We start from the raw sequence: 15,232 nt of genomic DNA, 5'->3' as shown, positions 1-15,232 counted from the left end.
TCTCCGTCAGACCGATCCTCACTTGCAATTTTGACTGTTGTAGGCTTAACAGGACAGAGTCGGGATGGCAGCACTGGACTGTTGGCATGAAGAGGACATGGATGAAAGGGCATCTCGATAGGCTTCCTGGGGCGGACGCGTCCACTGGTCACTTGCCGAGACTGACCGGGAACTGTCATCAGCATCTCCAACGTCGTCGCCATGGCAACCGTCAACAGGTACTACTTTTGAACTGAAATAGGGATGACCCTTTCGGAAATACCCTTTGCGTTTTCCGTGGTTTATTCTGTATTGGGTTCTCTTGGAGCAGGGCATGTTTGAATGTGGCCTGCCTTTGGGTACCTGCTACATATAGTTGCAGCACTTGGTGTATCCCCATCCTTTTATCACTAATGTGTTTGTTTAAATTAAGAGTGTAACCAGTATCTGATAAGGAATTTTCCATCTTATGAGGCTTTGTTAGGATTATAAGGGGTGAATTGATGGATGCTGTCAGTGTTGGTCACATATCATGTCTTCAGATTATCTCCCCCTGGATTTAAGACTAACTGCACATTAATTATCACTTGCTGAGTTTAGATAAACAGTCATTGAGGGCATACATGACCCGTGTAGGCTAATTAGAAATCCTTTGTATCAAATTTCAGTATTTTAAGATGTTTTATGTGTTTTAATTGTATTTAATATTTACTAAAAATGTAGGGAAAATTCAAAATTATAGACCATTTTGGCTAATATGTAAGTGTTTCACCTGGATGCAATAAGTCAGAGTTGGGTAAAATCTGTTGATATAGAATCTATAGGCTCTGTAGTATTCCTCTATTTCTTCTTAGTCGTCTTCAGTCTTTTTGAGTTTTTGTAGTTTGGACCCTTTACAAATGACAACTCATACTTTCTCAGAAAGAGCTTTTTTATTCAAAATCTACATGTTTTGTTCCACTGGCATATTTCATTCTCAATAGTGCCCATCTTCAAAATTTTGTCAAGTTTACTCCGTCATAGGCCTGGGTAGCCTTTAAGGCAGTTTCACCCCTATTTAAGGAGGTTCACTCAAAGTTAAAGGTAGCAAGGGACAGTTTCGCATAAAGTACCGGTCAATATTTTAGTAAAAATGAGTGTTACTGTATTTGAGGGCCTGTATGTACTATGAAAAGTAGTGAATTGATTATAGGTGATAATTTTATGGTAGCAAGGAGTAATTCCTGTATTTTGATGTAAAGCATGTAGGTCCCATAGTGTTATAGGGGGTGCTTGGGAGTCAGATGCGAAACGGCGGCTGTTGACAGGTGTGCTCACTTTTCATGCAAGTAGAAAGTAGGGCAGACGGTAAGTGAAATAGTGTGAAAATGACATGGATGGGAGGTGGATGGTACAGACTGGCAGGGAGGGAACATGTTAGACTACAGGTTGCACCCTGTCCCGGGGGTCATCTCTCTGCAGGGAATACGGTAGGGTGGGGTCTAAATGGGCCAAAATGGGTAAAATTTTGACATTACACTGTCACAGGGGGGTCAATAAGACATTTTATTTGACCAGAAAAAAATATGGGTGTCATTTTGGGTAAATTTTTAACCTTAATGTCCTTCCTTAAGTCTAACAGGTAGTTACAAGTCATTTTGATCCAGGTGCAAATTATATTTTTCCCGCAACATAGTGCTAAATGGGGGTACCCCCACCCCACAATTTCATGCATAAAAAAAACTGTCCCCTCAGGCCTGCTACCAAAGTAGGGTGACAGAACAACGTTACGGTGAGTTAATAAAGTTAATAGCTTAAAGCTGACATGAATTCATACAAGCTTATCTTTCAAAAAAGATTGGTGAGCTAGCGCTGTAGCTATCATAAAACACAGAAGCAGATTTATAAAACATTGGTTTATATATATTTTTGAGTCGATTAATTAAATGGGAAGGCACAGTGGTGTAATGGAATTGTGTTGAAGTGGGGTATCAATTTAGAAATGTGAAACTAGAGGCATGGCATAGCCCATTGACTGTGTCTTAATCATTATGTATCTACTGTAATTTCAATTTCCGGGTGAACATTTTCAAGAACCATTGGTACTGTTTTGTAGCAATCGTATCTTCTCGGGCCTTTCCGGCAAGCTCGGAAAACATATCCGAAGTTGTTTTCCGAGGTTGAAAAAATCTAAGATAAAGCTAGCTATTTCTTATAATATCGAAAATAACTCTGCATTATTAGTCCTAAGCTACTGTTACTTTTTGACATTTACAATAAAACACAAAACTTCATGTGAAAATGATAAAACGAAATTCAAATGGTACAGTTTATCTACAGTAGTACAGAATTTCCAGAATCCCCTACTATGGAGTCGAGCATGCGTATTCCAGTGAAAAAGACTAACATAGTTGCTAGCGCTCGAGAGCGCTAGCAAAAAGCATTTGGTCGCCATATTAGTTTCGATCGCTCCTCTACTGCCACTGGTGTATATATACCGGTTGAGAAATTTACCTTCGGTTGCTTTCCGATCGAGGCATTCAGGCTGCACCGACTTCCAAATGCATGAACTACATATTGTAGTAAAATGTTTTAGTAAAGAATAAAGAAAACAACAATCAATGAAATACAAAGTATATTTATTCTTGAAAGGATTTCCCAGGTTTACTTTATTATTTTGCACAGACAGTGCTGCTTAACTTCGCAAGCACATCGAACACGTGTGTCGTTCATACAGAGTGAATAGCGTCTGCATCTTTTTGAAAACCCCGGTGGCACTACATCCAGCACAGTAGATAAATGATAATCACAGTAAATCCAAGAAAGTAACAACGTAACATCGTTTCCATTCGTTCCTACAAAAACGCTCCGTTTCTAAAATCCATGCAATCATTGACATTGCTCGATCTGCCACAGTGTGTGGTTTGCGCATGTGCGATGTTATAGTATACACAGGAAAACGGTCCACAGTTATCGAGGAATTTTATAAGTATCATCACCTGGATTTCAGTCTGTCTTGTTTCGTCGTTTATTGGATATATCTTGCCAGTGCAGTGGTTGTCATTTTATTTTTCTTCAAAACGCGTTTCTACACGTCTTTTCGTCCTAGGTAACGTGTTCGGGTGTATGAAATTCCTGAATGCGGTGAAGCATGAATAGTGCTCTCAGCTTTATATAGGGGGTGTGGAGCTATGAGCAGAACAATAGAAATCGACAACTAATATGGCGGTAGTCGGAGATAAAAGGGAAATAATGCGTATTTATGAATTCATGTCAGCTTTAAGGTGTGTTTGAATGTTTGTTATTATCCCCTCGCGCAACTTGTTGCGAGGGGGATATAGCATCGCTGCTCTGTGTGTGTGTGTGTGTGTGTGTGTGTGTGTGTGTGTGTGTGTGTGTGTGTGTGTGTGTGTGTGTGTGTGTGTGTGTGTGTGTGCGTGCGTGCGTGCGTGCGTGCGTGCGTGCGTGCGTGCGTGCGTGCGTGCGTGCGTGCGTGCGCGCGTGCGTGCGTGTGTGTGTTTCCAAGTCAATTGATTCAATATTATTTGAATTATCGTAAAAAAGTTAAAACATGAATTCTATGTACGACTTGACAATAGACATTTCCGGTAATTTTCTGTACGACTTTAAGTAAATCGCTACCGTGTGCAGTTCAAATCAACAACTTGATATATTTGGCATTTTAATCTAGTAAAGGTAAAAAAAAAAAGCGAACGTTTTGTAGTATTGGAGAGTTAGAAGATTGCCCATAGGTATAAGTTGAAGCGGGCAAGAAATTAAAGTCATCCAATTGACATCGAAACAAGCTAGCAGTCGACTTTCGGACAAATTTTCCCGTATTACTTACAATAAAACTAGTCCAAATTCCGGAGGATACTTTGACAGATATCGCACATTTATCACGCGAAGATTGTTTTATATCAATAGTAACTGCATATCTACTACTATGAGTTGACATACCACAAGCAACTAGAATTGTCCATCAGAGTAGACTACAGATCGCTAGATCTGCAGCTACTTTTTATAATATACACGTATACGGGTCGTTTATGTATGCTTATATAGAAATGAATGTCACTTAATGAATCTATATTAATTATTTAACTTTAAAGCATATGTGTACATGTTTTGAGTTTCTGCCAGGGATAGGAAAACTGTGCAACCACGTACATGTACCCCCCCCCCCCCCATTTATACACCACAAAGTTTGGGGATTAGGATGAAATAGAAATTATAAATTCAAAGTGGTTTTTAGAAATTGTTCTGTTCTATTTATTTTGATCTGATAAATTTTGATCTGAAAAATTTACATGTATTTTCCTAAATAATGCATTTCCCCCTACAACGAGTCATGTCGCGAGGGGATGCTCCACTTTGCAGTGCCCTTGTTAGTCCCCTACCGGTTTCACCGGAGGGGACTATAGCTTTCCTCTGCGTCCGTCAGTCCGTCTGTCCGTCCGTCCGTCTGTCCGTCCGTCCGTCAGTCCGTCTGTCTGTCCCACTTCAGTTTTCCACACTTTTTTTCTTTATGCATTTGAGGAATAATATGAAATTTGCTGAACAGCTTCAAAATGTCAAACTACAGATCAAGTTTACACTTTTGTAGCGTCTGATTGACATATTTTCGAGAAAATTAATTTTTTATATTCTAATTTTTTAATGTTCGGGTTCGTTATCGGGTTCGGTGTGTAACTGAATAAACGAGGTCAGTATGTAGTCAGTAATAATATCGTGCGTTACTTGAACCATTCCTTTTCCTGTACCATTCCTTTTATCATTTCTAACAAACAAATAAATTCTATAAAATAGTGTCAAGCATTGTGTTGTAAATTTAATCGGCAGGGTTTTTTTGTATTATTATTACAATCGGGTTCGTTGTCGGGTTGGGCTGTTTAACTGTTTGGTTTGATTCGGGGTACAGAAGACGGTAAGAAATGATATTGTGCATAACAGTGCATTGTTTTCACAAATTTTTACCAGCGAATACAGAAAAGACTTGGCGAAATTACAGGAGATGAAATAAAGAGTATTATTTTACCTATTTCCTATTTAATTTCTATATAGTTTTAATTTCCTCTGTTCTTTTATCTCTGATTAAAGCATGACATCTCGTTTACAATAGCTCTGAAATAGTTGTGTGCTTGGAAGCTTTCATAGAATAATACAAACCGGTAGGGGACGTGTATTGCTTATGCAATACTCTCAGAATGCTTGTTATATATGCTTTTATTTATATGCAAGCATTTTTATGCTGATTCTTTAAAGCTGTTTAAAATTTCGCCCCTGCAAAATAATTAGGCCTCACAAGAGGTTCCTGGTTTGATGTAGGTTTATACCCTGTATATATAAACAATTGTTTAGGGTCTTTTTGAGAACTGAGATGCTGAATGTGATACGACTATAAAATCATCGTGTTAGAAAAGGGACTTGGTTATAAATATTAAAATATCCAGGGGGAAACAGATTTTTTCGTAAAGGATCCACATGTATTATACCACATTGTCTAAATATTTTGTATCATGACTCCATGAAGCTGATTTTATCATGCCTTTTGTTGCTCAGGTGAGCAATGTGGCCCATGGGCCTCTTGTTTTTAAGTTTCTGTTGCCAAATCTTGGTGGGATCCCTTAATGACCAATAGACCAATAGGTGTGAATTGTGTTTTGATAACAATTATAGTCTGCTCTCTACCTAGATTTACCTAACCTGTATTTTTCCAATTTGTAAAGAGGAATTTAGTGGAGATAAATGTTTACTTTCAGTGTCCCAGAAAAGACTTGTAAACATGATAGGTGTAGGTTAAGGGACATGGATACTGAACAATTTATAATCATTAAACGAAACCGTGAAACTGTAAACATGTGGTGTTGTAGCTAAATCATTGGTAAAGAACTATATATGATAAGAGTTAAATTTGGCCCCCATAATTCGTCATTTTTTAAGTGTTTCGGGTGCAATAAAATGTTAACTATTTTTTTTAGAAGAGTTGATATAAAATATATTTTTCATCTATTTATTTGATTTATTTGCACTCACTGGCAGTATATGACGTCAGAAGTGACGCCATTTCTATAATTCAATCAAAATCAGCCAAAAATTGACATTTTTCTTATCTATTTACGAATGGGAAATATAGAGCGCATGCTTGAACAAGGAAAATTTTTTTGTCACTTATCAGTCTTGGCTAGATACATCTCTGATTAAAATATTTTATTTGTTCAAGAATGCGCTCTATGTTTTCGGAAGGAAAAACTGCTTGAAAACAAGCTGTTTTACGCTAAAAATGCATAAATGGCGGGAAAAGGTTGTCGTTATAATGTCGTATTTCTATATTGTGGGCACTTGAAACAAAATGAATGTTATGTAAACACATCACATACATATCTGTACTAAGAAAACAAAGAATCATAGTAAAATGATGATGTTCATTTTAGGGGGCCATTTTAGGCCCTTATCATATATAGTCCTTTGACAAAAGTTGTATATGTTATATCTGCTTTAATTCAATAAATGTATTTTTCTCAAATATAAATGTGTATTTTAAAGGGGCGTGGTCACGATTTTCGTCAAATTCTATTTTTCTAATTCTATTATTAACAATGCTTAAGAAATGCATTTCTAATGATCAAATGAAATTTTAGAGTCAGTCTTTGAGTTTTGAGTAAGATACAGAGCTCACAATTCTGTGTCATGTAAACAAGGCTCGTGCCCTGTTTTTGTTTACATAGGTTCAATATACCAATTAAAAACCTTTTTCAAGCTTGTGATGTTTAAGAAACATTCTATGTACGACTTACTGAGTAAAGATTTTGAGTTTCACATGTCGGCTGGAGCCGAGCTGTTTTGCTACAGAGCATTATGTCGTTTTGTGTGAAGTGTGCAGTGCCATAGTGTAAGTGAATGTTTATCGCATTGTATATGTATCTTTCCAGAGTTTTGAGTGAAATTCTAGTATGCATAAGCTTGCATTTTCATGATAGTTGAGTATTTCTCTCCAATGTCTATCGGCCGACATGACCTACTTTCTGCATAGTGCGCAGATTCATATTTTGCATAGCATGCAATTGTTTCATTGTATAAGCATACAATATAAGTCTGTATTTTATCATACAGTATAAGTTCTTGGCAGATTTACGATGTATAAGTAAATGTGAATGTTGTAATTTTGGAAGGTTTTGCAAAACACGTGGTTGCTGATGAAACTTAAATCTATGGAAAGCAGTTCTAGTCAATAATACATTTGTATACAGAAATGTATGGAGTCGCATTATTGTCATAGTTATTATGTTTGTAAATGTATGTGTATTGTAACAACAATTCATTTGTTTTTTGTAGCTTTTTACTAATAAAGTATGGAGACAAGTATGCATTCTTAATCCAGAACAGTAAAAAGACTGGCTCTACAAGCACACATGGCAACCATGAATCCAACAGAAGAGGACACAAGTGGTCGTCCCAGGAAGATCGTTTTGACAGAGACAGGAAGAGCTCTCTTCGAACAGTCTGTTTCAAAATTTTGGACAAAACTGAGAACTGTGCGTAGGAAGTTAGAAGCAGAGATGAAAGAAATGGCTACAGACTCTAAGGAATCTTACCATCTCCAACGAGATAGACTGATCAACCTCGCTAAAGAGTACTGCGGAGTTCAGGAAGAATTGTTGGCCTTTCTGGAACGCTCTAATACAAAGGAGAGTGAGAGAGAGAAAGCATCACAGAACATAGTGACAGACTTACTCATGGACAAAGTTAGTGAGTTTGTGCGCGGGCTAGACTCACAAATGTCGTCCTTTGTGATGAGTCCCAAGCCTGTGACAATGAGGAGCCCCAATCCTGTCCAAGTGAAGACTCCGAAGCCTATACAGATAAAGGCGGAGCCTCGGGATTCCCCAAAGCCTGCGGAACATGAAGACAGAAAGTCTATTCGATCAAGGAGAAGCGCTGGGTCTCATCGATCTGCTGCCTCTTCCATCTCCTTGGCGCAGCAGCGTCTTGAAGCGGAGGAGACCAAGGCTAAACTGCAGTACGCACGAAAGGAAGCCAAACTACGTAAAGAGCAGGCATCTATTCAAGTGGACCTGGAAGTCCTTGACGCCGAAAGAGATGCTGCTGTGGCAGAAGCGAAACTACGTGCTCTTGAGAGCATGGAACCGGACTACATATCTGTTTCCTCCGAATCAGTGGCCGAACCTGTCGTAGAAGTCGAGGATCCGATTGAACGGGCAAGAAACTTTGTCGAAGGGATTAGTCTACAGCCAGTAGAGACAACCTTAAAGGAACCTCTGACAGAAATGTTGAACGAGGAATCCCACAAAGCAACAGAGAAACTTAACAGCGAGTCAGTCAACCCAGTTACGAGAATATCTACACCTGTTCCCAAGGGATTGGAATCATCCAAGAACACTGTGTTTGATATTTCAAGCTTTCTACTTAAGAAAGAACTCATGATCAATAAGCTGGTCAATTTTGACGATAAACCTGAGAACTTTGTACCCTGGAAGACCAGTTTTAAGTCAGTTATTCAGGAGGCATCAGTTTCGCCCTCAGAAGAACTCGATCTCCTCATCAGATGGTTGGGCCCTAGCTCCAAGGAACACGCTAAAAGCATCCGAGCAGCATCAATAGGAAATCCTACACAAGGCTGTGAGACCTTATGGACTAGACTGGAGGAAAGATACGGCTCACCTGAACTGATCGAAACAGCAATTAAGACCAAGCTTGCGAATTTCCACCGACTCAGTGCGAACGAACCAAGACGGTTGTATGAACTTTCAGATATTTTGAGCGAAACACTGGCGTTAAAGGAAAATCCAAAATACAATCAACAATTCAGTTATTTTGACTCATCAGTAGGAGTGCTTCCCATTGTTCAGAAGTTAACATCTGGTTTGCAGAATAAGTGGACTTCTAAAGCCTCGAAGTACAAACAGACTCGTGGAGTTACTTACCCTCCATTTACTATATTCTGTGAATTTGTGAAGGAAATGTCAACCATGATGAATGACCCTGGCTTACAAGTGACTCAGGCTTTTGTCAAAGAGACACCAAGATACAACCAGCAGAACTTCAAACCTGCAAAATCAGTGAATGTCAAGAAGACTGATTTTAAAGACTCAGGAACAGACTTTAAGACCACAGGGAAGAGATGCCCTATCCACGATGCTGAGCATACCTTGAATGAGTGCAGGGCTTTCAGGAAGAAATCCGTTCGTGACCGGAAATTATTCCTCAGAGAACATAACTTGTGTTACAGATGTTGCGGATCAGACACGCATACGTTCAAGACCTGCCGCGCAGATATAAGATGCGAGGAATGTGAAAGTTCACAGCACCCTACAGCTCTTCATCCACCTGAGAGCCAGAGACAGAATGGCGGGGAGGGAGCAAACATCCTCTCTAAGTGCACGGCGGTGTGTGGTGAACAGTTTACTGGACGTTCGTGTGCAAAGGCTGTACTTGTGGACGTATATCCGAAAGGAACCCCTTCACAACGTTTACGCATCTATGCTCTGATTGATGACCAGAGCAACACAACACTCGCAAGATCAGAACTGTTTGACTTTATGAATGTGCCTCACTCACAGACACATTTCTTTACACTTACCTCATGTGCGGGCCGCATACAGACGAGTGGTCGTAGGATATCAGGTCTGATGGTAGCAACGACTGATGGTTCTGTTGTGATGGAACTGCCTACCATTACAGAATGTAATGAAATTCCCAATGAGAAACATGAAATACCGACCCTTGATGTAGTGAAACATCACCCACATCTTCAAGACCTACCTTTAGCTCCTATGAATCCACAAGCGGAAATTCTACTACTCATAGGACGTGACCTACTGGAGGCCCATTATGTGCTGTCTCAGAGACCTGGACCTAAGAACTCACCCTTTGCGTTGCAGCTGAAACTAGGTTGGGTCGTCATTGGAGATGTATGTATCAACAAGTCGCATAAACCATCGACTATCAATGTGCTCAAGACTAACATAGTTACCTGTGAACGTCAGTCGATTTTTCAACCCTGTCCTAACAGTTTCCATCTAAAGGAGGACATCGCATCCTGTCGAGACGATGTTGGGTTCCACATTTTCGAGCGGAACAGGGATGATGACGAAGTTGGGATCTCTGTCGAAGATCGCCAATTCCTCAGGATTATGGACAATGAGTTTGTGAAAGATGAAGACGGGAGATGGAAAGCTCCACTCCCTTTTAAGCTTCGTAGACCGCAGTTAGGGAACAACAGAAGTCAAGCGTTAAAGCGTGCGCTGATGCTAGACAGGGATTTGAAGCGGAACCCTATAAAGAGGGAGCACATGATCACGTTTATGAAATCAATCACGGAAAGTGACGCTTTAGAGATTGCACCACCTGTTCCTCCAGGAAAAGAGTGCTGGTTTTTACCTCTTTTTGGGGTGTATCATCCACGAAAACCAGAAAAAATACGTGGAGTTTTCGACTCATCAGTGAGTTATGAAGGTGTCTCTCTCAATAGTGTCTTACTGTCAGGACCTAATCTAACGAATGACTTGCTTGGTATACTGTTACGTTTCCGTATGGACAAAGTAGCCATCATGGCGGACATCCAGCAGATGTTTTACTCATTCCTTGTTAGTGAAGAGGACAGAGACTTTTTGAGGTTCTTCTGGTACAAGAATAACGACTCGGATGAAGAACTTATTGAGTACCGAATGAAGGTTCACGTGTTTGGGAACACACCTTCACCGGCAGTGGCCACTTATGGTCTACGGAAAACAGTAGAGAACGAAGATAGTGATGTAAGGAATTACGTGATGAAGAACTTTTATGTGGATGATGGTCTTATCTCCTTGCCCTCTAGTGCAGAAGCCATTAGATTGCTAAAGAAGACTCAGGTTGCGTTGAACAATGCAAGAATCAGACTCCATAAGATTGTGTCAAACGATGTGGAAGTCATGGAAGCTTTTCCATCTGAGGACTTGGAAAAGAACTTAATGTCACTGGACATTGGATCTGATGATTTGCCTGTCCAGCACAGTCTAGGCCTGTCATGGGACATTAACTCGGACAGCTTCACATACAGCACACGCATTCTAGAGAAACCCTTCACAAAGAGAGGACTTCTTTCTGTTGTCAACAGCTTGTTCGACCCTTTGGGTTTTATTGCACCCATAGTGATACATGGCAGAATTCTGTATAGAGAAGTGGGTGAGTGCAACAGTAGTTGGGATGATCCTTTACCTAGTGACCGAGAGGAAGAGTGGACAAGATGGAAGGACTCCCTCAGCTCTCTAGAAGACTTGCACATTCCAAGAATGTTTACGCAGCTTTCCTTAAGCCGTACTCACATGAGGGAAATACATATATTCTCGGACGCTTCTGAGAAAGCGATCTCAGCAGTGGTGTACCTGCGTACAATCAGCAACTCTGGTGATGTCCACGTTGGATTCGTCATTGGGAAATCTAAGATAGCCCCACTTCAGACTACAACTATCCCGCGTCTTGAACTTTGTGCAGCAGTCTTGGGCACAGAGTTGGCTCAGACAGTGTTCAAACACTTGGATATCGACCCAGATGCAGCGACGTACTACACAGATAGTAAGGTAGTACTAGGTTACCTGAACAACCAAACTCGCAGATTTTATAACTATGTCTCGAACCGAGTGGCTGTCATCCACAGACGCTCTAAGCCTTTACAGTGGAAATTTGTACCAACTGCGCAGAATCCAGCAGACATAGGGACTAGATGTTTGACATCGGTAGAAGAGCTAGCAGAGAGTGACTGGCTTAGAGGACCACTTTTACTCAGATCTCCTCATAGTAAAGAAGAAGTTCTTACCTTTCCTTTGGTCTCTCCTGAAGAAGACCATAATGTACGTCCAGAAGTAAGAGTAAAGAAAACGGAAATAAACACACCATTTGTGGCAAGATTTGAAAACTTTTCAACTTGGAAAAGTTTGGTGCGTGCTGTTTATAATCTGAAGAAGATTTGCCGATTGAAAAGAGGAGCTGCAGATTCAGCAGCATTCGATGTTGAGGTCATGCAAGAGGCTGAGCATTTCATCCTGCAGGAAGTACAAGCTTTCTTTTATAAGGAAGAGATCAGATCTTTGAAAGAAGGTAAACCTGTACCCCCTTCAAGCTGCATTGTGACTTTGAACCCATTTATGGACAAACGGGGCATGGTACGTGTTGGCGGACGTCTCAACCAATCTAACCTTCCTGTTGATGAGAAGAACCCAATAATCATCCCTGGAAAATCTCATGTTGCAAGAATTCTTGTGTCCCATTTCCACAGCAAAGTTTATCACCAAGGAAGACTTATCTCAGAAGGTGCAGTGAGGTCAGGTGGGTTCTGGATCACTGGCTGTAAGACACTTGTGAACTCAGTTATACACAAGTGCGTTACCTGCAGGAAACTCCGAGGAAAACTGGAACACCAGCGTATGAGTGACTTACCTGCAGACAGACTGACGCCTGGTCCTCCTTTCTCAGCAGTAGGTGTCGACGTGTTTGGCCCGTGGACTGTAGCCGCGCGCAAGACCAGAGGAGGATTATCTCACAACAAAAGATGGGCGGTACTTTTTACATGTTTGACTTCAAGGGCCATTCACATAGAAGTCATAGAAGAGATGAGCTCTTCATCATTCATAAATGCACTGCGACGTTTTGTGTCTCTACGTGGCCCAGTGAAGGAGATGCGTTCGGACCGAGGGACCAACTTCTTAGGCGCCCTGGACGCGATTCAAGCGGATGCCGTTTATACAGAGAAACGACCTATTAGAGATTACCTTCGCAACAACAGGATAACATGGACCTTTAATCCACCCCATGCATCACACAGAGGAGGATCATGGGAGAGGATGATTGGGATCTCTCGCAAGATACTAGACGCCATGTTGTTGAACCCAAATGCGAAACAGTTGTCCCATGAAGTCTTGTGCACATTCATGTGTGAGGTGTGTGCAATCGTGAACTCCCGTCCTATTTGTTCACTGTCATGTGATCCTGACAGTCCTTATGTCATCAGTCCGTCAATGCTACTTGCCCAGAAAGGTTTCACAGACATTCCTCCACAGACTTGTGGCGACATAAAGGAAATCTACAAAGCTCAGTGGAAACATGTACAACACCTTTCCGATACCTTTTGGAAGCGTTGGAAGGATGGATACTTACAGAATCTCCAAGCAAGAAGGAAATGGTGTGAGGAACGTCCTGACGTGAAGGAAGGTGACGTGGTCCTATTACGTGACAAGGAGTTGCACCGTGGACAGTGGCCGATGGGTTTGATTGTGAAGACTTTCGAAAGTGACAACGATCAGAAAGTGAGAACAGTTGAAGTTCGGGTGATCAAAGACGGCAAGGACACAACCTACATTCGACCAATAACGGAATTGGTGCTACTGATTGACTAACTTGTTCAGTTTATTAGTGTGCTTTGGTTTGCTCACATACTGTTTAGATTTTTGTGTATATGATTTATAATTTTGTATAATTGTAATATCCTTGGGATATTAGGCGGGGAGTGTGATGTTTAAGAAACATTCTATGTACGACTTACTGAGTAAAGATTTTGAGTTTCACATGTCGGCTGGAGCCGAGCTGTTTTGCTACAGAGCATTATGTCGTTTTGTGTGAAGTGTGCAGTGCCATAGTGTAAGTGAATGTTTATCGCATTGTATATGTATCTTTCCAGAGTTTTGAGTGAAATTCTAGTATGCATAAGCTTGCATTTTCATGATAGTTGAGTATTTCTCTCCAATGTCTATCGGCCGACATGACCTACTTTCTGCATAGTGCGCAGATTCATATTTTGCATAGCATGCAATTGTTTCATTGTATAAGCATACAATATAAGTCTGTATTTTATCATACAGTATAAGTTCTTGGCAGATTTACGATGTATAAGTAAATGTGAATGTTGTAATTTTGGAAGGTTTTGCAAAACACGTGGTTGCTGATGAAACTTAAATCTATGGAAAGCAGTTCTAGTCAATAATACATTTGTATACAGAAATGTATGGAGTCGCATTATTGTCATAGTTATTATGTTTGTAAATGTATGTGTATTGTAACAACAATTCATTTGTTTTTTGTAGCTTTTTACTAATAAAGTATGGAGACAAGTATGCATTCTTAATCCAGAACAAAGCTGATTTTTCTATCTTCTTATTCATTTTAAGCATAGATAAACAGTTCCTAACGTTTAACAAATTCATTTTAGGTCTAAATTAAAAATTTTAACTTCAACATTCAAAGTGTAAACAAAAGCTTTGTTTACATGTCAAAGAATTGTAAGCTCTGAAACTCGCTTGTTACTCAACAAATGACACTCAAAATTTGTTTACCTATTAAGAATGCCTCACTGAAGCATTGTAATTATTCAAATCGGAAAAATAATTTTTGACCAAAATCGTGACCATGCCCCTTTAATCAATTTAATCAATTACATTTGCAAAGCAATTGTAATTTAATTAAATACATTTGAAAATCCTTGTAAAGGTAATTTAATTGAAGGTTTTAAGCAAGTAATTGTAATTTAATTAATTACTTTTGAATGTATTTGATCCCATCTCTGAATCTGATGCAATATGATATTGTATCATGATATTCTACAATATTAATTTATAATGTGATATCATAGAATGCAATATAAAATGTATCCTGTGACACAATATTGTATATAATGAGAACATCGTATCATATGTTACAATATAAAATTGAACATATGTACAATGCAATATTATATCATATGATATGATAATGTGTCAAAACCAAAAAATCCATTTTATATTATTGATTGATCACTAGCTCTCTGATTGCTTCATATCCAACAATCTAAAAAAAAACCAGAACGCTTCTTTCACCTGCACGTGATATAGGAGGTCAATATAACATTTGATTTTCTCTACATTGGACTAAAATTAGATCGTTCAGATTGTTTGGCTATAGTTTCAAACTAAAATCTTCGCTTGATAACACTTAATTTGATATGTCTCAGTCTGTATCGTCGCTGAATCATAAAATAATTATTTCTGTTTGTTTTCGATCAATACGATGATTCAGCTACCCTCGTAGTACAATATTCACCTCGCCTCCGGCTCGTTGAATAGTGTACTTCTCGGGTAGCTTACTCATCGTGTTGACCTCAATATCAGCAATAAATTTATAGTATTTTATATACTAGATCATTGCCTGATTTTATATAATGTGTCAAAGTTGGTCTCATAAAGGTGATGCCTGTTCTCGGTTAGCTCTGTGATCTTTGAATACCTATGTTCGTGAAATGCAGTCAAGG

At 39.6% G+C, this 15,232-nt stretch overlaps 1 protein-coding gene across 10 annotated transcripts in view; it reads left to right on the top strand.

Moving 5' to 3' along the window:
• LOC128175359 (uncharacterized) overlaps positions 1 to 15,232 on the top strand; it is a 60,891-nt gene that overhangs the window by 3,097 nt on the left and 42,562 nt on the right. For 6 of the 10 annotated variants that reach the window (XR_008242672.1, XR_008242670.1, XR_008242675.1 and 3 more), the window contains exon 4: positions 44 to 218. Coding sequence is in view for 4 of the 10 variants with exons in the window: in XM_052840920.1 (XP_052696880.1) it covers positions 7,371 to 13,349 (5,979 nt within the window). In the remaining 6 variants the exon portion in view is untranslated. Of the gene's footprint in view, positions 1 to 43; positions 219 to 6,720; positions 6,851 to 7,293; positions 14,091 to 15,232 lie in introns of those variants that run through there. The other 4 variants (XM_052840923.1, XM_052840921.1, XM_052840922.1 and 1 more) reach the window with 2 other exon arrangements.

This window comes from Crassostrea angulata, chromosome 3 (assembly GCF_025612915.1).
Source record: "Crassostrea angulata isolate pt1a10 chromosome 3, ASM2561291v2, whole genome shotgun sequence".
NCBI classification, from domain to species: Eukaryota; Metazoa; Mollusca; class Bivalvia; order Ostreida; family Ostreidae; genus Magallana; species Magallana angulata.
Note: the sequence above shows the minus strand (reverse complement) of the source record. Positions and strands in the feature narration are given on the sequence as shown.